Below are 25,817 nucleotides of genomic sequence, written 5' to 3'. Positions count from 1 at the left end.
CCTGTCCCCTCCAAATGTTCTGATTTTCCTTGATGAATTCCACAAAGATGACTTGCTGCCTTTGTTGCTGTGTCTTGAACAACCAAAAAACCCCAACAAAACACTTGACTATAAGGAGGTAAGTGGCTGCTGGGTACATTATCCTTTTAGGAGACAAGCTGCCAACATAACTTGAGGTAGAGAAGCTCTATTTACAAAATCATTCCAGGGTATTTTGGAACAAACCATTCAGCCCCATGATATCCCAGTAAGCTCTCCAAGTACTGCAAGATCAAAACACAGCAGTTAGACTTCTATGAGTTCAGGAGACAAGTCTGAATTCAAGACCTTTTTACTCTGATCCACTCCTAACTCATTAATTTCTGTTCAAGGTTACTTTTGTATAGCAGTCAATAGACAGTAATTACATTAACTAATTTATCATTTCCACATTTCCCTCTCTATCACTACTTTCAGTCTCTGAAATCAGATTCCTTTTACTCTGCCTGAAAGCCTTTATAACAACCTGCAACACTGAGATCTGCAGGGGCATGCTTCTTATTGGTTTCACAGATTGCATCAGGTTGGAAGGGACCCTCAAAGGTCATTGTGTTCAACCCCCCTGCAGTGAACACCTCCAACTAGATGAGGCTGCCCAGTGCTACAGCAAGTCTCATCTTGAATGTCTCCAGGGACAGGGCCTCAACCACATCCCTGGGCTATCTGTTCTAGCATTTTACCACTCTCACTGTAAAGAACTTCCCCCTTAAGTCCACCCTAAATCTACACTGCTTCAGTTTGAAACCATTCCCTTCATCCTATCACTACAAGCCCTTCTAAACAGTCCTTCCCCATCCTTCCTGTAGATCCCTTCAGATACTGAAATGTATCTATAAGGTCTCCCCAAAGCCTTATCTTCTTTACGCTGGACAGCGCAAATTCTTTCAGCATGTCTTCATAGGAGAGGTACTCCAGCCCTCTGATCACATTGGTGGCCCTCTTCTGGACCCAGCAGGTTTCTGTCTCTCTCATGTTGGGGCCCCTAGAGCTGGACACAGTACTCCAGGTGAGATTTCACCAGAGCAGAGTGACAGAATCACTTCTCTCAAACTGCTGGCCACAATTCTTTTAATGCAGCCCAGGATGTGCTTTGTCTTGTGGGTTGCAAATGCACATTGTTGGCCTATGTCCAGCTTCTCATCCACCAGTACCCCCAAATCCTTTTCTGCTGGGCTGCTCTCAGTTTCATCATCCCCAAGTTTGTATTGATATTGAAGGTTGCCTCAACCTAGGTGCAGGACCTTGTACTTTACTTTGCTGAACCTCATAAGATTGTCCTCAGCCTATGTCTCCATCCCATCCACATCTCTCTGGATGGCATCGTGTCCTTTAGACTTAATAGCTGCACCACTCAGCTTGGTATCACGTGCAAACTTGCTGAGGGAGCCCTCAATTTCACTGTCAATATCATTGATAAAGATATTGAACTGCACCAGTCTGTACTCATGCTGGTACAGACCCTTGAGGGACACCACTTGTCACCTGTCTCCATCTGGTCATTGAACTGTTGACCACTACCTGTTGTATGCGATCATCTAACCAATTCCTTATCCCCTGGACAGTCCACCCATCAAATCCATATCCCTCCAGCATAGAGAGAAGGATATTGTGGGGGATTGTGTTAAAGGCTTTACAAAAGAGAGTGAGACCGTAAGTTTTGTCTCAAGTACTTCACTGTTTTCAAGCAGAGACTTTTTTTTGCTAGAAGGCGTTTGTGGATACCGAAAAGCACCAGCATTTACAGACTAGGGCAGAGTAGGGATTTTTTTTTTTAGCATTACACCTGCACACTCCTGATCAAAGGCAAGCATCACATGCAGGATGAGTGCATCTGTGAGAGAGGGGGAAAAGAAAAGAAAAGGAACCTGTCACCATTGCAAAAGGGAAGGGTTTTTCCTTTCTGTATTGGACACAGGAAAAATGTATATTTTCAGACAGAACCCTTATTTTTTTTTTCTGCCCCTCTCCTCTCAAGAGGGACATGAATAAATCTCCAGGACTGCTACTCCTGTAACAACTCAGATTGTTGATACAGGCCTCAGGGAGTCAGATGTACATTACTTTAAAGCCAGCTGTCTGTATCTTTATATTGTGAGACTATGACCTTCACTATGTGGGAGAATGAACTACTAGAGAATACAAACACAAGCAAAGGGAAACAGGAAATTGCAAGTGGTGGGAAGTTTTCAAAAATGTACCCAAAAAAGATTCCATACGTGAGACAATATTAAAAAACTTTCAATATGTGAAGTCAGTTACTCCTATGTAGGTCTTAATGGGATATGGCTTCCTTGGGGGAAAACGAATTGAAGATCTAAGGTGATTGCTTCACTGGTAAATTGCTTCCTATCTGATGTTTCTGGCAGTTTGGAGTCCATAGTAAAACATAACTAAAGAACTACCTTCTTGCAAGAAGAGGCCAGCTTAGAATTTAAACATCCAACAGAAACAATTAGCCAGCTAATTGCCTGACCTTATTTTGCATGCACTTGCAGAGGAAAATTGTAAATCAAGGTACAAGTGGTTGTGCAACCAGAATGTTTGGGAACCTGCGAGAGCTGGCTGCAAGGGAGGCATGCAGCTCTGATGTGAGCTCCTTGCATTCAAAGGTTTTGGCTACAAATTGCCCAGAGCCAGCAGTATGAAGGACTATCAGGCTTTAACTTTTTAGACATTTGAGAGTGAGAGCTAGACAACCCTTGTTTGAAACCAGCTGTGATCTACTGATGTTGTCTGTGAGAAGGTTGGAATTAAGGAGATTAAGATCACAATCACAGTTTGTGTGGTGCCTTAAATGCTACTGAGGGTATTTGGCTTTGGGGATAGAGTAAGGTGGCATTTCCCCTTTCTCTCTCCTCCTCCAAACTTTGCCCCTCTCCCTTCGCTCCTTTATATAACTGCTTTCCTCTAGTGACTCCCTCCTCGTGGCTCAGAGTGGATTAAGACACCTTCTGCTTCAGATGCAGTAACTCTTCAGCATAGCAAGTGTTCCTTTTAGCAGATGTGTCTTTTGGGCGGAAAGACCCTGTGCTACAGTTTCTGTTCTCACAACACCTGTAAGCCTCTCTTGCCATGGGTAGTAAACAGAAATGTATGCATGCAGTAAATATCAAATATTATCTGGTCAAAGTGCTATTTTCACCATGGAATGAAAGGTGTGAGAAAGATGCTAGATGAAGACCTTGGCTCAATCCAATTGTGCACTTTTCCTTGGGCTATTTTTCTCTTTACCTTGAAAGCCATGGGTAGCTCAATAATGTAGAGGTCAACATAGTCCAGCTGCAGGATCTTCAGGGTTTTCTCCAGAGTGGGACGCACCAGTTCAGGAGGATGGCAGGTATTCCACAGCTGGGAAGGCAAGCACAGGTTCTTTTTTGGGGTGCCAGGAATAACAGTTGTCATCCTCCAGGTGACACTCCCCCCACCACTTGTCCTTCTGACAGAGCTAGTTATGTGCAGTGCAACGACATCATGGTTTATGCTATGGTGAGCCCTATTCTGTCCTCTGCCGAAGGCAGACATGAAGGTTAAGACAGGAATCCTCACCCAGGGCTGTCCCAGTAAAGCCATTATATATGTGTTTATTGAAAGACAGGTTCTTCTGAGTTTAGCATAGTGCAAAGTCTTGCTCAGTGAACTTAGGCAGATTCATTTTGTTTTCTAAGATTTCCAAGCATATGCTTTCACTGGAAAACTCTGTTCCCACAAGAAATCCGTGGTCATTTTTATGCCTGAAGGCAGAAGCTGAGATCGTGTGAGTTAGCTATTGAGACAAGCACCCAGCACAAAGACAATCTTTTGGTATTCTGTGGTCACGGAGTCTGAGTGACTGCCTGACCCAGGGAAGTTTTAGTTTACCTCCCAGTCCTCACTGAAAAATATATTATGGTTTAGTTACTGTAAAGTAGGTGTGAAAGTTAAAGCACAACCCTTTCAGCCTCTTTAATCACAGCTGCTTCCTTGCAGAGTTATGCCTGGAGGTTGCTATGGAGTGTGCTTAGTTGATTAACTTTCAGTTCTCTCTCTGAATTGCTGATGCAAATCTCTTGCAAGAATAAAACCATGACATGGTAATTAGCAACCAAGAGCTCTTTGTAAACCAATTGATGCAGTTAAAATCAACAAAAGAACAGAATTAATGCAGAATAGGGGGTTTAAAGTGCTTTTTATTTGCACACAGTAAGCTGGGCAATTTGGTCTTTTTTTTTTACAATGCACAGAGCTGACATGTGGAGTCCTGTTAAGATTTTTGGCACTTCTATGGGCTGGAAAAACTTGCTCTTTGTTGATATGGCCACTCTCTAGCCAGCTCTGCCACCAAAGCTGGCAGCCACTGAATGCCAATAATGATTATAGATGCCAAAAGACAGTCTGGGTAAGTTTTAAAGTATTTTAAATGTTTGGGGTTTGAAAACAGATTATTGTTTTCTTGGGAAATAACTATCTGGTCACTTCTGCCAGCAGAGTCAAGGACATGTTTTCTTAAAGTTCAGTTGCACTGAGAACAGCCCATCTCACCCTGCCCTGTGTTGACAAACCAAAACAGTGTTTGGCATCTGGAAATGGGTACTAGGCCTTCCTCAGCAGTATGTTGCAAGGCAGGAAGCAGTTAAGATCACTAGATGATGGTGATACAGACTGAGGTGTATTAGAGTATTGCAACTATTTTCAGGTTCTGCAATCAAGGTCCTACTCTCAAAGTTTTAAGCTGTTGAACTTGATTTCCTTTGGCCTGGTTTTTTTATTGGTTGGTTTGGGGTTTTTTTTGGGGGGGTGGGTTGGTTGGTTGATTTTTGTGAAGCATTTTACATGTAAAATGAGAGGCTATTTTGGACTTAAATACAGGTAAGGAAAAGAGTCTGTATACTCTTTATATTTAGTTTCATTATTGTGTTTTAGAAATGTGGTAACATGAAATATGTTGATAGTTTAGAAGCAGTTTTTCTGAGTGCCCTTTCTAGCCCAGTGCTATTGGTCTCAGTACTTAGCAGTACTTCTCAGTACTTCCATTTGAAAAACTGTAGAGCTTCTAAAGAGACAACTTTAAGAAAAAGCAAGCATTTGTACTATGGTAATACATAGATGCCATGGAAACTTAGGAGTTTCATAACTGTTTTCATGGTTTGTACAAGTTGTATTATCTACCTAAGCAGAACCCATGCAGACATTTGAGCAGTCAAAGTCGCCAGCTGGCTTTGGCATTTCAGGACACCACATTTCCTGGAAATGTTACTTCTAATTTAATGAAAGAAATATCCTGGGATGAAAGAGGAGACCAAAAAGGTCTTGCTATTTAAGCCAAGTGAGATGTTGGCAGTTGATATAAAACCTCTAAAATTTCTGGATGCTGAGCTGCTCTGCCTCATCAGCCAGCCAACAGCAAGAGCCAAGTGCAAGTGCTGATGATTTCAGCTGGCAGATGCAGCTGAATTGCACCGAGTCACTATTCCAGTAATGCTGCCACTCAGTGTGGCTGTTCTTGTCAGTCCCTGCTAAGGGACCAGCCTTCAGTTTGCATCGTCTTTGTTTAAATGAAGAACTCTTAAATAAAGAGGGGCTTGAGTCTGAAGGGTTTGGGGAATTTCCAGTACTTCTGATGTCAGTAAGACTGAAAACAACCCCAACTTTTGTTGTGCAGACTGCTTCCAAGAGTGGTCTACCATATCTACCATGCCTCCCAGGAGATGCAATAGTCACATCAGTCAGCTACCAATCAATAGCTCATGTGTCTACTCATGTCTTGATGTTTGCCTGTTGTTCAAACGATATATAAGATTGTGAGGTACACAAAGCTAAAGATCCAAAAGTTCATAAGGCAAGGGACATCCAGTTCCACTTCTGGGAAGTTTAGATCTGTTGTGAAAAAATTCAGTGAAACCTTTGAAAATCTTGAATTGTGATGGATTGAACTGGGTGTGGAATATTTTCCACTTTTGCCTTTGAGCTCTTTAAAGACTACAAAGTATCACAGTATCATTAAGGTTGGAGGAGACCTTGAGGATCATTGAGTCCAACTTGTCACCACAGACCTCATGACTAGACCATGGCACCAAGTGCCACATCCAGTCTCCTCTTGAACGCCTCCAGGGACTGTCACCCTGAGCACCTTATGTTTTGTCGAACACAAACACTATACAACAGAATGATAAATCCATACAAGTCCAAATGCCCATTCACAAGGCAGGCTGGAACTGCAGGCATTGACTCTCGTGGTACTGTGCTTTGCAGCCCTGTGGCTGGCAGGGCCTGTGGGTTAGGGAGCAACTGAACCTACCAATTGGGAAAATCCAATGTAGTTTCACAGATGGCTCAAATTTTAAGCAGTGATTATCAGCTAGGAAAATCATCTAGTGATTAGGTCAGACAACTGAATATAGAAAGGCTTAACAAATAAAGGAAGTCAGGAAATATTACTGAGGTGCACTTTCACAGAACCTGAGAATTATATGGGAATGTAAATTCTGGGGAAACAGCTGAGAAAGTTGAATGACTCAGAATTGTTAGACCATCTGGTTCTAACCTTTTTTGGCATAGCTTTGTGGTTTTGATTCAAAATATTGTTAGTAATTTGCAGTAATGAAACTATAAATGGTTGAAACTAAGTATTTGAACTGATTCAAATCAACATATTTGGCATATGAGATACTGAGAAACTACCCTGATAAAGGTGGAAAATTTGAGGATATGAAACTTTATCACAGGATGACAAGGTTCTTACCAGTATGACCAAGAAAGGAACTTGGAAAAGAGCTGCATACTTTACAGACTAGAAAGTGCTGTACTTGGAAATTGGTCTATTATAGTTGTTGAAAACCCACCTGGTCTGCAAACTGCTAAATCCAGGGCTCAATTTCACATATCCCAGAGCTTAACTAAACTGCTCACAGTTAAAAAAGGCCTTTAAATCCATGAGATCTCTCACTCTAGGAACTCTGGTATTTATTTCCAGGGCTGTTGAGTAACTTTTGTGGATTACATCTTATTTGGGAAAGGAAAAAGGGAAAATATTAGACAGATGTGTTCAAAGAAGCAGTGAAGGAGGGGCAACTTGAGGTCATGAACTCCATTAGAAACTGGACAGACACCATGAATTTTCCGGGGCCATCTGATTTTTATTCTGAATTATGTTTTCTTCTTATACCTGGGATATAATCATGGTAGTTGTAACACATTTTTCAGATGTTTCATTGCTCAGGGATTTAATTCTTTTAGGTCAGAATCAGCTCTGACAGGTAAGATTTCAAAGCATCAACTCTGGCCTTGTTGCTCTAAAGCAGAAGTGTAACAACATCTTCTATCCAAGTAAGTTGATTCATCATCCTAGAACTTTTTAATGACAGGTGATACAGTAACTAAGGGTGTAGCTTGGTGAGTAATTTTCTGGCAGTGGTACCAATGTAAGCACTTGCTGTTCTCCCATACACAGACACTTGCATGAACGTGCTTGCTCTCAGCTCTTTCGTTGTGCAATCTCACAGCAACCTGTACAGGGAATTACTCTAACAGAGAATAAATCATCTGCAGGATCATTGTCCAGGCTGGGATCCGTTTGTGACTATACAAATATGTGTGCCAGCTCAACACGTGAGCCAGCAACAGCTTAGGAAGCACTGCTCAGTGTAGCAATGATCTAAACCTGCAGGTACCTATAATACTAGGAGGAATGGATGTTGCGTTGTTCCTATTGCTAACAGAGCTTTAAACTGAGAACAACGGAGTGCTTAACAGCTAATCAATTGCTCAAAGAGCTCTGCAGCATTATGGTAATGCTGGGAAAGGAAAATACAGGAAGTTGGATCTGGAAGCATGCCAGACATTGACCACCAGCATTTTTAGGAAAGGTCATTCACAGAAATCCTGGAATTGGTATAAATAATCTGAGCTCAGCTCCTCACCTTTCCACAGTAAAAAATGTCTTCTCGCTTGATCTTTCCTTCAGCAATCTTCTCCCGGATGGCTTGTCCCACTTCATGCTCATTGTAATAGACAAAGGCACCATCAATATGGCGATAACCAGCATCAATGGCAATCTTCACTGACTCCAAACAGGAACCTTTGGGAGTCTAATGGAAAGAGAAAAAGAATAGTTTTAGCCTCCTGCTCACCTCTCCTGCAATTCTATAGAGTACCTGAGACATGTGCAAGATTCATACTGGATTTCCTCCAGTCTAACCATCCCTTACCTCCCTAGACATCTGGTTTGACTTCTGAATAAAAACACGCTGCAAACTTTTTTGCCAATGTGTTGGGAATGTGGAATTAGACTGGAAAAAGGAGCAAAGCAAAAACCTTTCTATGTGCCATCCTTGGAAACTAAAGCTGAATGTATTTGCTATGAAAATTCACAATTACTTATCTAGAGAGTATGATCTTTCCTACAGCAGACATTTGATAAAATCCTTTACTCAAGTGGAAGAAAACCACTTAGCTGATCAGAGGCTGTTTGACTTATGGCCCAGTAGAGCTTTCAGAAGAGCAGGAATTTGAATTTGATTTCTTTTTCCTCAATCAACTTATCATTGGTAGTATCACAATCCTAATGGTGATAGATCAGCACTGTCTCCTGGTTTTTCTAGTTCTGGACAGCTGCTTTACCACATAGCTAAGAACCAGTATACACTTGCTGCTTCAGTATATGATGAGCTAAAAACCCTCTTAAAAAGGCTAAGTGGCATTTAAGTACTGTGTGCTGCACTTGCCTTTACTCATCTTTGCTGAAATTCAGAGTAAGCTTGCTCTTTCAGAATAGTCATATTTTCCATTAGCTGATATGGCAAGCAAAATACACACAGGCCAAGCCAAGCGAAAAAACTTAAGACTAGACACTGAAAATATTTGACTGATCACTGAAATAGTCCTGGAAACATCTTACAGTTGCCATTCTATGCATGACAAAGGCAGCTCCAAGATGTGTCAACAGTATTGCCCCACCTTTTTCACAGGCATTGTTCTGCTGTGACAGGGATGTCAGATTTACTTAAAGGAAAACTGGAATGGGGTGACTCAACCTGCTCTCTGCATTGCTGTCAGCTGGCAGCAAATGCCAAGATATGAGTTTTGTTACCTTCAAGTGAAGGGCCAAGACCATGCTGCCTCTTCTATGAAGAAAACAGATGCTAGAGACATCTGGAATGCAGACAGGGTATGGAGGAAGGATGTGAAATTTGTTGGTTTTGCTGGTGCAGAGGAAAGACAAGAAGCAGGACTGGCAATAGGTGGTACTGGGAGGAATTTCTTTTCACCACAGTAATCCATCATTCTCCTCTCCCTCCAAGCTGCCCTTTTACAACAGCCATTGATTTGGCTGGCCAGGAGTTTGTCATGAAATAAGCAGTTGCTCTTCCACCACCTGGTGAACTAGAAGATAGGAAACTCATAGCTGTGATGGGATGCTGCAGCAACTAAGGACATTGGTCTTCCCTTCCATGTTCATGGAAGAAAGATCTATGAAGGACTGATGAAAATATGAAGGTCAACCTCTCTGTCTTTCAGTCAGAGAGCTGTGGGTGGGTGGGAGATTATTCCAGGGTAATGGGACCATATCCTGGCCTGCTTGTCCTGCTTTTCAGTATCCCACCCGGCCTGGCTGCTACTGAACACCACTGGACCAATTTCTGTCCATACTCTGAATGGTCTTTCTGCTCCAGCATGCAATGCCTAAATGTTACTTAAACACAAAGCCACTAATGCTTGCCCTCATTTATTACAGATGTGAGTGAAGGCTGAGGCAAAGTGGCACAATTTGTCACGTACAGTACTGATGATGCAATATTGTCTGTTTAATTGATAGAGACAATGAAACACTTGTTTGAATGCTTTGTCGCTTTCATTGTGGGAGCCTCCTAAGGGCATGATCAGCCCCTGCCAGGCCTCTTTCCTAGTTATTAGTAGGATGTAATGAAGATCACAGCAGCTAACAGTCTTTCAGGCATGGTCAATGGTTAGTTTTCTCTCTGGGCATATTGGGCAGCATTACAGAAAAATAAGGCTTAGCACGGTGGCAACCTCCAACATGTTTTCTGCTTTTCCCCTGCCTGAACCTGCAGGATCTGAGGAAGGCAGCAGGCAAAAAGATCTGAGACAAGTACCACAACTCTGTAGTTAGTGGTGACAGCAACCTCCGACCTCAGTTACAAAGCTCAGGCTGACTAGCATAGAGCAGTTGAAAGTCTTATGACCTCAAGTCCAAGTAATGACTAGTTATCCAAAAGATTTATTTCTTTTTTAAGTGCTATCTGAGTTCTTTCTACAAAACATGATTTTTCAAATAGTATGATTGTTAGACTTCAAACTATTTGAATTCTAGCATTCAAGAGTATGAAAGTGGAACATTTTAGAGTATGGTGATGCTTTACCTTATTAGAGGGTGTTTTGTTTTGTTGGTTTGGTTGGGGTTTTTTTTAAGGTGTGTGTTTGGTGGCTTTGGATTGTTTGGTTTGTTTTTCTTTTTCCTCTTTTGCTGATAAATGGGGCATGAGCCTGGTTGTAGGATTTCCTCTTCTCTTTGCACTCTTGAAAAATTGCATGAACATAACTCCCTGAAGCTGTAAACTAAATGCTACGGCCTGGGGAAATGCTGATCATTGTGTTGCATCTTTTCTCAAATACCAGGGCCTTTTTGGTCAGACATAGAATGAACAGGTGAAGAAGGGTAGTCTCTCACATAAAAGGCAACAGCATAATTGCAGTCTTGGGAAGAGAGCCAGGTAGAAGAGAAGGAGAAAGTTTGCAGTTACTGCAACTACCTTTGGCTGAATCAGTTAACTTTTGTATTAGAACTCAGCTTCTATGTATTTCTTAATCTTTCGCATGGGACTTACACACATCTGTACAAATAATCTCATGAAAGACTCCTCCATCTCAAGGATTAATCTTGAGGAGGTTAGGGGCTTGAGAAAGCTTTCTTTGGATCAGGTCTTGATTACCAACAGCCAGAGATGGGTTTACATTAAATATGAATGTTTTCATTGCACTAGGTCATTTCATCTGATGTGGTATATTTGTTCTGATGGATTCTGGTCTAAGATGCTTCATTTAAAAAAGTAAGGCAACCTAGGGAACAGTTTTTGGAAAGTTTTGCCTCTATTGAATCACCCAGCTGAAGGTCTGAGACATCTGTGAGTCTGGAAAATTTATACAATATATTTATTTTCATTCTAATAGAGAAACTGTCATTTCTAGCATTTCACATATGTAATCCTTGCAAATCTTGCAGTAATGGGCAGTGGTAAACTGTGCTGATGAGTTGCACAGACTAATCATGTTGTGGTTTTGCCACTTTTTAGAAGTGCTGCCTTGAGTGCCTTATCTTATTCTGTTGCTTCCTGACAGACCATATTAAAGCAGGATGACTCAGGTCACCACTGCTTATCCATCTTTCCATCAGCAAAGACACAAACCAAAATCATTCCTCTCTACCCTATTACTCAGCCTGAGGCATTTTAATCCCTTTTATGGAAATAATCTTTAACTAGAAGTGACCAGATTAGAGATTACCACCTGAAAACCAACTTTTACTTAATTGCAGATACAAGTTTGTCATATGATTGCTTTTATGTCAGCATAAGGGCTGACACCTCAACCACAGCAGCTGATGAAGCAGTGCCTCCCAGGATGCCTGGTGATGGAGCTACCACTTTTACCAGGAAAACCAGACCTCCTCTTCCTTCTCCTTACTTCCTCTAATACTCACTAGTGTTGCAGTGATACAAATGCCAGATGAAGTACTGAAACATCTCCATGATGTCAATCTTTGTGCTTGTCAATAGTAATTCAGGACTCTTTGTCCTTAAGACAAATCTTTGCTTCTTTATTACCTTTTCTTTAAGTGTAGACAAGAGATATGCTTTATCCTTAGCTGTAATAATGTTTCAGCTTCTAATCAGTATGCCCTGTAACTATGCTACTTTGATCAAGGACTGTTGTTTTAGACATAGAATTTTATGACCACCTCTACACTGTAAGTCAGATTTTTATCTTCAGTGCTCTTACAGTCAGTCACTAATTTGTGCCACAAAAGATATGAAACTTACTACATGTTTTATCAAAAAAGAAAAACTGTTTGGTTAAATAGAGCTACTTGAATCACCAGGATATCCTTCAATAGCATCTAGGATATTTTTAAGATCATGAAGTTTAAGGAAACAACACACACAATTATTCCCTCTATCGATCAATACCTTGTAAACCTGCTGATTTACCATCATTCGTGACAGATTAAACCAATATCCATTTCCTTCAGGCTCCATGGTAAATAAATACAGCAGCAGAAGGACCTGGGGACCAGACTCAGATTTGCACCTTTACCAAAAGGAAGGAAGCAGCAGTTTGGCCCCTTCTCCATAGATGAAGTAGCCAATTAGCCAGCTACCTCATTTTATGAGTATGAAAAAGCAATCTGCCATCAGTTCCTCCTGTCCAAAAGGGTCTGCTCTGTTTCCTCTGAGACCGTGAACTCCTATTATTTTTTTTATGTTTATTCCAGATGCCTTCCATCACATCCCATTTTCTCAAAAATGATTCTCCCTGTCACAGAAAAAGTACAGCTTCTGTTCTGCTCATGATTGCTTGTGATGGAGCCACAGGATAATACTTTTTGTGCAAGCATACTCATGAATTTTACTGATTCCTCTCAAGTAGAATAGTATTTGCTTAGCAGTGTTAGTGGTTATTCTAATCATTACTGTTACTTAGTGTCACATTTCAGCTGCCCTCCAGTTCCTTTGATTTTTTTTTTATTTTTTTTTTTTTTTAGCATACTTTTTCTGGTTGGCAATTTCCATCAGCTCTCTCATTTTTAAAGAGGGATTCTGGTTACCTCCAAAGACAAAGCTAACGGGACAAGTTAGTGGCAGACTGTAATCTTGCAAAACCTTGTGAACATCTGCCACAGGCACTGCTTTTATAAATGTCTTAACATCACTATTGTCATTTATGCATTAGTGCATACAGTAGTGGAAAACTGACTCAGTTTCCCAAATTCTCCCCTGCCCCATGTCACATGCACAGCTTCACAGAGTTGCACCAGTCTCAACAGCGTCTGAAAGCTGAGGAAGCAGCACTTCAGGACAGGAGCCATTTACCTTCTTCCTGAGCACCTTACCTGTAGTGTAATAGTATCTAGCTGGCAATAATGATCCTGGGAGGAAGAGCTTGAGGAATTGGGAAAGATAGGACATCCCTTGGAAAAAAATCTGAATTTAGTTGCAGCTGAATTAGAGAAGGGATCCAAACTGTGGGCTAAGCACTCCAGTCCTAACCTATAATTTAAGATGTGGAGCTGCTGTTTAGGAATCTTAGCTAAATACAGGAAAGAGAAAGTAGGTACATTCCTGGGCTCAGAGTCTCCTTTACAAGAGCTCAGCTCTCACATACAGATTCTAATGCAAGTTTCTAGAAACCCAGTTGCTTATTTCCATTTGCCTGTTTTCCAGATAAACAGGCAAGGAGGACTGGCTTAAGGTGTTAGGAACACAGCACAGAAAACATGTATACTGAAGGCATTACAGGAAAGCACAGGCTGAGTTTACAAAGGCTGAGGATATGAGCCACACAAGGGTACATTCTTAGAATTGTTTAATCTTGTAAGGGAGAAGCTGTACTGTACACCTCTTTCTTGGAAAATGCAACCACCAGCACATCCTTCCCTCTCGTACACAGGAAGCTCTGGCTGTCATCCCCTGGCAGTGTTGGCAGCTACCATCCCGGAAGAAAAGCCCTGTAAAGGCATCTCTGCACAAGCAGGTAGAGCTGAGATGGAAGCAGAACACAGCTTCTATGCTGGCCCAGAGCTTTGCTTTATGCCTTGCAGTGTGTTGCCTTAGAAAGTGTGGGGTGGCACATGTGACTAGAGAAGATGTGGGGAACGGTAATGCTTGCTGCTTCATGTCATGTTGTGAATGAGCATGGACAAGGGGTGCCTCCTTTCTCTAGCCTGATGTCCTGTCAGTGGCATGAAGCATGCAGTTTGATTGCCTGTACAACAAAAATTATGTTGCATAACTGCAGATTTAGCATTTCTAGAATTCCTGCAACATTGTTATTTTAGCATTTAGTCAAAGCAGTCTTCAGGAAAGCCTTACTATTGTAGCTGGCAGAGGCTGATGGAGTTATTTTTGCCACCTGATTGCAGAATCCTCAATGCTAGAATTGCTGCAACTTTTCACCTGATGCAAATTTACTTAATGCAAGTCTAAGCTAAAGGGCTGCCATGTCTTTCCATTGGCAGATAGAGAATTGAGGCAAACTAGCCCAGGTTCCATGCTTGTGGTGCCAGCAGGGCGGCTGGAACGCTTTCCTGAAGAGCTGGAGAACACAACAGCCAACTGACCAAACTTTGAAAGCACGGGTCTAACTGGAAGGTTGGATGCTATTAAAATACCCTTCAGATAAGAAACGTGATTCCAGAGATGAGTGAGGTTACATGGGGTAGATTAAGCGCCAGCTCATGCAATAACAGAGGAGAGAAAAAGGCTGCCAGTAGTTCTTCCACTTCATTCCCTAGAGTTAAAGGGGAGAGGTTTCTGGCGCCGGTTCGAAGAAGTGTTTGCAAAGGCAGATGGAAAATCTGGGGAATTCCACCACCTAGCTAGCTAAACCAACGAAAGCTGGCTTTGATGAAGCCTAGAGAGGCATTTTCTGCACAGCGTTTTCAAGTTTTGACAAATATGACCTTCTAGGTCAACCAAAGACACAAGCCAGATGTTAGCTTCCCACATGAGCTGTAAGAACATGCTTACGTTCTTCAGAGAGCTAAGGGGAGTCAGAGACATTTGGGAGCGCACCGCCATATTTAACATATGGAGTTGCTCAGGGACATTTTGAAGAGAGGTTTGTCTGAAAAAATTGTGGCTCTAAATGTTCTTGCCCCAAAGCGTATCTTTTAGTTGTGTTAATTCAGATTACTTGCTTGCAGGGGTTCCGTTTTTATCTCTTTAACAATGCCAGTGATTCTCCATCTCACCCTCTGTAAAACAATCTTGAAGAGGAGTCTTGACTCTTGAACAGGATCAAAACCCCACCTTGGTTAGAAAGCAAGAAGAGAAGAGAAAAACAAACAAACAAAACCCCATGCAGTATTTTTTGGTGTCAACGTTTAGCCTTGATATTATTTGTATTGGTAACAGCTAGCTTTGTAGTTTTTGGAAGAGGTGTACATTGAAACAGTTAATGCTTGTCACTGTTATATGCATCTATGGAATAGAAAAGACCTGCTTTGTGTTTGGTTACTTCTCAAATGAGAATCCCTATGATTGGGTTTAGGTATTGCCACTGTCCTAAAAGCTTATCAGGATTAACTATCTATTAGTTTTGGACCTGGGCTGATTAAATGCAATTCTACCCTATGTCACAGCCAAACATGGAGCTTGGTGGATCATGTTGGCACCTGATATCCACCACCTGAAAGCTGTACTGACTCCCAGACCAAGCTGTCATCTTCTACGTGTCACCTTGCTGGGGAAAGATTTTTCTCTGGGGCACTGTTATGCTGTCCAAGTCTGCACGTGTTGGTACTGTGTTCAGGAGCCAAGAGATGTGGTGCCAGTTTGGCTGTAAGAGCTTAGATTAGGCAGGCATTGCTGCACTGGACCAGGTGATTATCTGACTGTCAATTGTTTTACTAGTAGAAGTCCTCTGCTCTGCAGGGAAATAAGTCTCTTGGTCCTGGAGCTGTCAGAACATGTTTTCTTATAGCAGCTGAGATGTCAATGTAGGTTAGAGATGCTGTCTTTTTAATAAGAGCTTTTTTGAATGCTTATAATTTCAGGCATGCTTAGGTTTTGGGGGAGAGTCATTCTGACAACAATCTACTCCTCTGAATGAAATCCACCATTTTCCAAGACGAGCAATTTTTTGGCTGCTTTGCTCAAAAGTTCTCTGTAGGCTGATGAACTTTGTAGCGAGAAAGTTAGTCTTTCATTCGCCCTCATCTACAAGGCTGGGCCTATCCTCCTCAGGAATTTTACATGTTGACTGTTTCAGTAAATGCAGCTTTTAATCTGCCACACATGATTAGACACTAATTGTGCTCATAGCTGGAAAGACCACAGAAGCCGTTGGCATGAAGTACAGATTAGTCATACTATCAATTTGGGTTTTATTAAGCTTCAGGATTCATAGAAATGAAGACCCACAGATTTCAATAGTGAAAATACATGGAGATAAACAAGCATTTCTGAAAATTCAGCAATGTTTTAGAGCCATGGGTTTTGCCATAAGAACAAAGCTCATGTACTCAAGAAAGTTGCACACAAGCATCTCTGTCTCAACAGAAAATAAGTCATTTTGTCAGATCCAACTTTAAAATGTGATATTGGTGGTTGAACTTCAGTTCTTAGATAAAAGCTAGGAGTTTGAGCCTTCCATATTTCATCAAGGAGCGGCTAGGAAGTTCTTCACCATGAGAGTGGTGAAGCCCTGGAATGGGTTGTCCAGGGAGGTGGTTGGGGCGCTGTCCCTGGAGGTGTTTAAGCCCAGGCTGATTGAGGCTCTGGCCAGCCTGATCTAGTGTGGGGCATCCCTGCCCATGGCAGGGGGGTTGGAACTAGATGATCCTTGTGGTCCCTTCCAACCCTGACTGATACTATGATATGATACCTTTTATGATTACCTCTTTGTTTTTCTAATTAGATGACTTGATTTTCCTCTCTTAATGAGAGAAAGATGCAACCTTGCGTTTATGCAAGCCAAAAATATTCCATTGTAGAACATGCGATTACAGGGACCTAGCAGGAACTGAGATGTCAAGAAATAGTTGCAAGCAGGGGGAAGAGAGGTCATGGTTGGACACCAAGAAGACAAAGTGTTGAGTGCACAGAAATGGAGAAAGACTTCCAGCAACAGAACAGAAAAGTTGTATGGCAAAGGAGAAAAGTCAAAAGCAAGATAGATGACCTCTGCTTTTAATAGGTGGTAAATATGCCATTAAAGCATGTATGAAAGTGAACTTTAAAATGTGCCATTGCAGCATTAAGTTTTTGGCAGAAGTCTTTGATAAAAACAAAATTTGTCTGTGACCCTTCTGATTTAATGTGTTCTTCTACTCTGTACACTCAGCTATTTGCTATAAAAAATTCTGTCTGTGAAAACAGTATCTTAAGTGTTCATCTGTTCACCCCTCATCTTCTGGCACATTTGCCATCTCTGTTGCAAACAGTAGGGATTATTTAATACATTAAGATACAGCCCAGAGTTCTTGCAGTTTCTTGAATCCACATGCAGACTTCTTTTTCATTATCTTCATACTTGTGGTGATTTGATCATGTTTCTAGCAAGCAGACGTGTTCCTGCCCAGGACTCCTGTTGTTCTGCTGCCCGCTAAAACATAGCGCCAGCTACTGCACCTCCTCAAGGCATCTGAGGACCAAATACCAAGAAATTCTGCCTCTATATACTCTTGGCAACTGAGTCTTGCCAGCAACTGTGACTTAGCTGAAAAATAACAAGTAAAAGCTGAGAAATTAAGCTACAGGAGCACCACCAGGATGCCAGGAAAGGCATAATGTCTGTGGTCTGTACAAACAGAATCATTTGAGTATGGTTTAGTCCTTCAAGTGAGAAACTGAGTCATGATTTTGTCAGTGAGGGACCTGGCTTACAGGTACATGGTCTTGGGATAAACATTGTCTGGTGTGAAGACTAGGCTAAGACTTAACTAATGGTAGGCACAGGAGGCCTCCAGAACAAGAGGACACAGTCTCAAGCTGCGCCAGGGGAAGTTTAGACTTGAGGTGAGGAGAAAGTTTTTCATAGAGAGAGTTGTTAGGCATTGGAATGTGCTGCCCAGGGAGGTGGTGGAGTCACTGTCCCTGGAGGTGTTCAAGAGGGGATTGGACGTGGCACTCGGTGCCATGGTCTAGTAGTCATGAGGTCTTGGGTGACAGGCTGGACTTGATGATCTTTGAGGTCTTTTCCAACCTTATTGATTCTATGATTCTATATCAGGCTGAGCTCTCTTCCTGGGCTTCAGTAACATATCTCTTTCCCTTCTGCCCTTGCCTTAAGTGTACAGGTCTTGATTTAGGAGTATGCCTTTAAGATATCCTCAGAGACCAAGGGAACATAAGGCCAGCCTCTCAAAAATTCCAACCCCAAAAGACTGTGTGTTGCTGTGTGTTGGCCTTACCGCTGCATTGAAAGCAAATGGCTTGAGAAAACCAGTTGTGGTTACCACAAGGCACTGTAAAAAAGCTCAAAGTCCTTTGGAAGTGCTGGTCAGGGCATAAAGCCCAACAACTTTGAAAAAACAATTTGGTTTTGGGAACTTTCTTCACTTCTTAAGTTCAGGGCATAAATATGTCTCTATAAGCCAATATCCCAGCTGAGTCCTCCCCAGTTATGGTCAAGTAAGGTTCCCCAACAGCCTTTTTAGGAAAAAAAGAAAGACAAAATATCTCCCTGGCTTACATCTGTGGTGATTTCATGTATGTTCATAAAGATCACTTCCTTCCAGGGTTAACCTCAGAGTCAGTACCTGCTGAGTTCAAACACATATTCAGGTGTAATTTTTCACAATGAAAAGGACTGTGGTGTTTTCTTTATATCTCTATTTTAATAGTGTGTCATGGGAAGTAAGCTAAGGCTGTAAGGACATTTGCATATCAGCGCACTTCCTCCTCTTGTCACTGCCTCTCTTATCTCTTTCAAGAAAAAAAATCTAGAAGCTGAGTGGGAGGCTTACCTCAGGAGGAAGATAGTTGTCTGAGTCAGAGGAGAAATTTGTAGGAAAGAGATCACGGAGGAGAAACCTTTAAGCTTCAACTCTGTTTCTAGAGATGTCAGCTGTCACTCTTCCCTGGGACTTTGCATACGTTATCCATTTCATAGCTTTGAGTCAAGCCAGGTGGCTTTCTCTACAAATCACCTGGATTCATTGCCATCTCCAGCTGATCATTTCAAAAGATGGTGGTGGCCAGCAGAAAAACAGAGGGAACTAAATTGAGTATAATCTCCTGCTTACTGCAGCTCAGAGATCCAGATTGCATGACTGGGACAAGTCACTTATTTCCTCTTTTGACTTAAAGGTAGCCTACAGCAGAGATGTAGCCTGCACCGTGGAGATAAATCAAAACAGCTTGCACATGCACATCATTGTGTGAGGAACTTTTTGGCATAAAGGATCCTACAACAGCTCTAGGGGCTGTTAGCCTGTACAACGAGAAGTTACTCTGTTCAGCTTCTAACTTGGGTGTAAAAAGTAATCCAGAGTGCCAAAACAGTGTTTTTACTTATCCAAAACAGATTTTTTTAAAAACTTGGTCACTCAGATTAGATGTGGGAGCCCTGGATGAACTTTTCCTCTCCGTGATTCAAACCAGCAATTTCTTCTTAAACAAAACCCAGACTGTCTGGGGCTCACAAGAGTTACTTTGTGGCAGTTAAGGATTTGGGGAAATGGGTCGGTCTTCCTCCTGGCTGGATGCCATACCAAGTTCTTCAACATCCAAAGCTGTGGGGCTGGTGGGTAGCGCATTTTCCCATGGGGCTGGTGGGTAGTGCGCTTTCCCGTGGGGAGGGTGCTGCTCCTACTCTGGGCTGTACGTGTTGCTTCCTGCCTCTTTCTAGCTATCACATACCCCCACGATCACATTATTTCACTGAGCTGTGTGATATGAAATTAATCCCTGGAGGCAGAGAGGAGGACTGAATCTGTTTTCCCACCACTTGAGTGGATTCCTTTGCTGGTACGCTCTTCAGGGAAAGGCAACTCTTACCTCCAACTGCTTTAATAATCCTTTGATTCCTCAGCTTGTACTGCCAGTGCCCAAAATGAAATGCTTTGCCATTTGTTTTGCCTGAAACTGTTCCACAAAACTGCTTCCAATTTACGAATGGATTTGGCTACTTCAGAATCTGAATTTTAGCAAAGTCACAACTTGCCAAAACCCCTCACCTAGTGATATTCTCCAGTGTTTTGCCAAATCTTATGTACAGCATTTGTGTATAGTGAGGTTGCTACAACCTTCTCTCCAAGACCTCTCTTCCCTCGGTCAAAACAGGAAGGCAGGAGAGGAGCTGCGGCCAAGGCCCCTTGACCTTCCAGGAAGACAGCAAGTATTTGTGTGGAGGCACTGGGCTGATGATCTTACTGTGGTGACAGGGATGAGTTATAAAGTGAAACAGGCGTAAAGGCAGTTCTAACGAGGTATAGAATTTCCAGGATTTAAGAGTGTTTTTAGCACCTTCCCCTCTAAGCCTGTTCGTCCTCGTGCCCCATCCACTTCAGGTGGGTACCAGAAGCATTTGCTGGGCTGTGCTGAGAACTGAGCATCAAAGCTGGGAGATGGTGAGAACAGGGCGGAGCTGATCTGGCTCTGCTGTGGCGCTGGGCCACATCACAGGCTCATCAAGCAGACTGCCCTCCTCCAACCTTCCCTGTAGGGCTGCTCTCTCCTCCCTTCTCCCTGTCCCTCCCCCCACTTTCTGCCTCCAATCTATTTAATACCCTAGGGAATTGGGTCAACAGCTTGGGGGCCCTCAGGAAGGGAAAACTGGACACAGCACATCTGTTGGAACCTTGGCAGGGCCCCTCCTGCACACGCAGGGCTTTGCCAGAAGGATCCACAGAGCCAGACAGAGGCAGAACTGGCCTCATATTTTAAGCCATCTAGGAAGCCTTGATAGTCCCCACCATGGTTCTCTTCCAGACCCATGAGGAGAAGGGATATTTGGGGAACAGAAGAAAGAATAAGAGAGGGAGTTAGTGAGAGACTTTCACTGTTTTGCTCAAGTCCATCCTTGCTAGGAGAAATGGCCTAATTGATGTAGACAAGACTCTAATACAACTTACACATTTCCTTCCTTGTCTGAAAGAGAATGCAAACCAACTTCAGCACACTGAAATCTGCAACAAAAAGCCAACCAAGTTTTTTGGCTATACAGTTACTACCATCCCTTAAAAACAAGGATGGGAAACACCAATTCAAGTAGCAAAAAATATCTCTAAGTGTCTTTCTTGATAAACAACCCAAATTTATTGCCAATTCTATGACCAGTGAAGATTTGTTTCTTTCTGTTAGCAGATGAGCTGATAGCAAATGGATTCATCACATTTTTTTGCTGTGTTAGGAGAGCAGAGCAAAGAGAAACCCCCCAAATTACACTGCCAGTGTTTTAAGTCTCAAAGAACTAGCTGAATTCTTGTCATCCTGTGTACAGCAGAAGAAAAGCTCTCTTACACCAAGGTTGAAAGAGTGCTCAATTAAAATTATCAAATAGACACTGTCATCCAGCTCTGGTCCAGTTGAATGATTTACTTTCAGTCAGTAAATTTGTACATGGGACCAAATTTCATTACATAGATTTTTGCTGTTGTTGTTCAGTTTCACAACTAGAGAAACACGACTTATTTGCCAAAATCATTTTTGAGGGAACAATTAAGTTATTTAGGATGAGCAAGACAAGCTGCTGACACATTTCAGTTCTGAAGACACCGCCACACAGTTTATGCAGACAAAGCCCAAAACATGAAAGCTGGCCTTTTGCCTCTGATTTCTTCTAACTGACTGTAAGAAAAGCAGATTTCCCTGTTCCCTGGCTAACTAGATCTGCATGGTTTGTTTAACCAGCAAGCACATTCCTGCACTTCAGGAAGAACACTCTGGGCTCATTATGAGCTACTGGGCTACAGCATGATATTGAGAAAACAGATTTATTTTGGACAAGCTGCTCTGACATGGAGGTGCCAGGATGAATAACCTTTTTTTTGGGGAAAATATATTAAAAAACAATTTTTAAAAAAAATCAGCCTCCAAAAACAAGCTGAATAATCTGACAAAGGAATTATTCTGTATTGTATATCAAAGCACAAAACGACTAGAAGCTGTGAAGATCTGACTCATGAGCAGAAATAGTGTGCTGGGGATGGCTGGCACTGTTGCTGCCACCAGCTGCCTGTCCCCACCGCTGGAAAATGGGTGGCTCAGATGCTACTTTTAAAGCAATTCAGCCACAATTCGGCTAAGCATTTTAAGGGAAACGTGTCAGTGCTAGTTTACAGCCTCAGTCTTTAAGATAAACCTTGAACTGGTCCTGAGTTGCCACAAAGCCTTTCAGGTCTCTAGGCAGGAGGAACAGGACAGAAATCCCACCAGGCATCCAGGTGGAAGTTGTGCCAGTCACAACTGCCACTGCAAGATGTTGATAGAAGCCCCCTGTTCTCTTACCAGCAAAGCAGTCTTTTTGAGACAGGCAAGCACTAAGCCATGGTCTATTTAAACATCCTGCCCCATCACCAACCGCTATCTGCAAACACTTCTGCAATGAAGCCCATAGCACCCTGCTACTCTGTTTCCCTAGCTATCCCCTGTGACAAGTTTCCTGACTTGAACATGCAGTCTTAATCCTAGCATAAAGCTTCAGTCCAGCTCCTCCAGATAAATATGCAGTGGTTCACCTGGTCTCCTGCTAAAATAAGACTTTTTGCAAGTGCCTTATCAGTGCTGTTTTTTCTACCTCTCCTCAGCTCCTTGTCCTCCCTCCCATAACTTGATAATGTGTTTAGCACCTAGAAAGAAAACTACAGCTCAGAAAATCAAACTCCTACAAACACCAGTGGAGGGACATGTAGTTACACAGCAGCTTTAGTTGCTCCAAATTATAGTTGTTGTATCAATGCCCTGCCTACATGGTCCTGGTGTGTGTGTGCATGTCCCACCACTTTTGTAACCAGAAAACAAAAGAGGTACATGTGACAAGCAAAAAGCCACTAGCCAGGGCTGATATGGCTGAAAACCAACCCTTCCTAAAAATGATTAATTTTTGCTGAGAGAGCCCCACACATGCTGTCCACCTCGACCTGTGGGAGGGCGAAGGAAGCAGCAGGATTTTACAGGGCTTGGTTACAAACAGCAAGACTGCTGTGTGCTAATGTTGGGACATTTGAATTTCTGCAGTATGAACTCTTAGGGTTATAGCATTGCTAAAAAAACACTTCTGAAAGGGGAATCTTATCTGCCTCCACTTTCAGCTCCAACAGGTTACTTGCTGCTCTGAGCTCCCTACCTGAGTCTGGCTAATGCTGAAGCATCAGTCTGGAGCCACAGATGGGAAAATACAGCAAAGCAGGAGCACCCTTTCTGCTGGTAGCTTCATGTTTTCTTAACTTAAAACTACTGTAAAATTGCAGCCTGAGGGTTGGGGGCATGATATACCAGTCTGGAAAGAGACACTTCAAGTTCACTCAGAGCTATTTTGTCACTGAATTATGCTTTGCTGCATTAGAACTGCTGTTAGAAAGCTCAGTTTTGTTTCACTAATGGTTATTCAAAGAATGCACTATCTGAAAATATCTCCAGAAACTCTAGTGATGTGGGGGACGGTACCCAGCCTCTGAAGTTGCAGATTCTCCCCACGTAAACCAGCATTGTTAACGAGGGAGATCTGCAGCCCTGGAGATTTCTTACACCCTTTGTGTACCACTTATGCACTCCCTGCAGCAGCATTTATTGAAGATTTTACTTAATGCTGTTATTAATATGCTATATATATAATATTGTAATAGAGTATATACATTAATATGTATACAATATATTAATGCTTGTTAAATTGCTTTAATCGAGAGTTTTCCTTAAAAAAGTTCTTTTTAAATACCTGGTGGTATGCGGAGTCATGTGCACAACATTGCATCTTGACTCTGATACGGTTACACAAGAAGGGTTCTCTTTTTTTCCCCTCCCTACTCTTAAAACAAACAGAAAAAACAACCGCTGGAAGTTCAGGCAGTTTAGGAGAGCAAAAGGCAGCAGTTTTCAGGTGCGCGGTAGGAAGAAACATCAGGTGTGCTTCCTCAGCATGCATTGCAACGGAGCCAGCGACACTTAAATGGGATGCCAGCGACACTTAAATGGGATGCCTGCCCGGGACACGCAAACCCGAAGGATCTAGTGTGTTTGAAAATGTTTTGGCCACTGGCGGTCAGCTGTATCAGCCGCAAGAATCAGGATGCAGGAATTTGGGTCTTTTTTTCAGGAACATTCCTTGGAAAGTGTCGGGGCCAGCGCAAGAGGGTCCGAAATGCCTCATTTCACCGCTCGGCACAGGTCCCTCCCGATTCTGGGCTTCTCGGGACCGAGGGATCCAGGTAGGGTGTCACATCCCTTGCCGCTGCCCGCGGCGGCGACCCCACGGGCTTGCACTGCCTTGAGCCCCAGCCCCCCGTGTTCCCTTGCCGTGCGCCCATCAGCGCGGAGTTGGGCGCAGAGCCCCGCCGAGCAGGGCGAGGGGCACTTTCCCCTCACCTTTCCCGCTGCGCGCCGCGCACTGCCCACGCTGCTCGCGGGAGAGCTCGGGCTTCCCAGCTTGCACGGAGAAAGGAGCGAAAGGAGAAATAGCCGGGACGGAAAGAAAAGAGGGGAGAGCAGACGGGTAGCCTTCGCTTGGGGACCTGCAGCGAGGGTGGCCGTCACCTGTCCCCGCCAGCGGAGCGGGCCGTCCCGCCGTCCTCGGACTTACTTTCTTGGGGTCGGCGTAAGTGCCCAGCCCCAACAGCGGGATGCTGTTCCCATCGCTCAGCGGAACGCGGTGGCTCTCGGCTGTCAGGTTCATAGTGGCGGCAGGTAGGGCAGCTCCGACCTCGGGGCTGTCTCCGTAGGGGCGGGAGTCGCCGACTCCTCAGCCAACGGCGTTCCCTGCGCACCGGTAGCCACCCACCGATCGATCGGCCGACCGAGCACACAGTGCCTTTGCAGAGGCCGAGGTACAAACTGCCCGCTCCCGCCGGCGGGGAGCGCCTTTTTGGGGGGCCGAGCCACGTGTGCCCGTGGCGGCCCTGCACCGCACCCAGCCGCGCCCCGCCCCGCGCTCCGCCCCAGCCCTGCGGACCCCCAGACCCCCGAGCCCCACCTCAGCCCTGCAGATCCCCGGGGGCCCGCGCCAGCCTCCACTGAGTCCTGATGCAGAAGCTGCACGCAGGGCAAAGGCTGCCTCATGTGAAACTAAAGGCGGGCCAGTGGGCCACCTGCACCTCGGGAGACTGGGAGCGGTCCTACCCGCAGCCAGGGAGGCCCCTAAGGGCTATCCTGCCCGAAGCTGCTGACAGGGGCACCAGCCCGTGTCTGCCCTGATCTCCCTCCCCCAACAACAGGGCTTCCCATGCTTTGGGGTGGCAGGTCTTAGAACTTCTCCCACAGAGGTGCAAAACTCTTTTTTTTTTCCCAAACTCAAAATTTAGGATTACCAAGGACACTTTGTATCCCCCAGGGACACTTTCCACTTCTTTCCAAAGGCACGGATTAAAAAACTGCAGCAGGGGCAAGAAGGAATGAAGAAAGTCCCAGTCAGGAGACTGATGAATAATTCCTGTGCCTCAGCATGACGCCGAGATTATAGTGAATGAGCTCAAGTTCCTCACGGTCTAGTTCTGCTCTGCTGTGGAAATTGCTCATATTCCAGGAAGGGACAATGCCCTTTATGAAATTAAACCCATAGCTTTTGATAGATATCCTTTCTGACCCTCATAAAACACTCAGGGCTATACCTTTACCCTAATCTAAAGAGAAGTGCCGTGTCTTGAGCCAGCTACTTTGTGTCCTTGCAACTGTCTGTGATGAATTGTCCTCATTTGTTTTTGAAGTGTATGGTTTTACATGTCTTCTTAGATCAACCTGAAATTAAGCCTTCAGAGAACATTATTTCTCAGCCACTACAATGTCCTTCGTCTAGCAGATTATTTTATCTTCTCTAACACTCCACTTAGCTTTCTGTGGATGGTACTTCAGCAGGTTATACAATTCCAAGAGGAGTTAATTGGTCCATAGAGGTAAGTTATCTTTGCAGGGTTC

At 43.5% G+C, this 25,817-nt stretch overlaps 1 protein-coding gene across 1 annotated transcript in view; it reads right to left on the bottom strand.

The window, feature by feature from the left end:
- AKR1D1 (aldo-keto reductase family 1 member D1) overlaps positions 1-24,718 on the bottom strand; it is a 35,379-nt gene extending 10,661 nt beyond the window's left edge. Inside the window, exons 1-3 of the mRNA XM_009896371.2 lie at positions 24,490-24,718; positions 7,935-8,102; positions 3,271-3,387 (exon numbers count right to left, since the gene is read on the bottom strand). Of these exons, the coding sequence (XP_009894673.1) occupies positions 3,271-3,387; positions 7,935-8,102; positions 24,490-24,582 (378 nt within the window). The 5' untranslated portion in view covers positions 24,583-24,718. The remainder of the gene's footprint in view (positions 1-3,270; positions 3,388-7,934; positions 8,103-24,489) is intronic.
- Between the last annotated feature and the right edge of the window lie 1,099 nt (positions 24,719-25,817).

Source organism: Dryobates pubescens, chromosome 15 (genome assembly GCF_014839835.1).
Source record: "Dryobates pubescens isolate bDryPub1 chromosome 15, bDryPub1.pri, whole genome shotgun sequence".
NCBI classification, from domain to species: domain Eukaryota; kingdom Metazoa; phylum Chordata; class Aves; order Piciformes; family Picidae; genus Dryobates; species Dryobates pubescens.
This window is presented reverse-complemented; position numbering and strand designations above follow the sequence as displayed.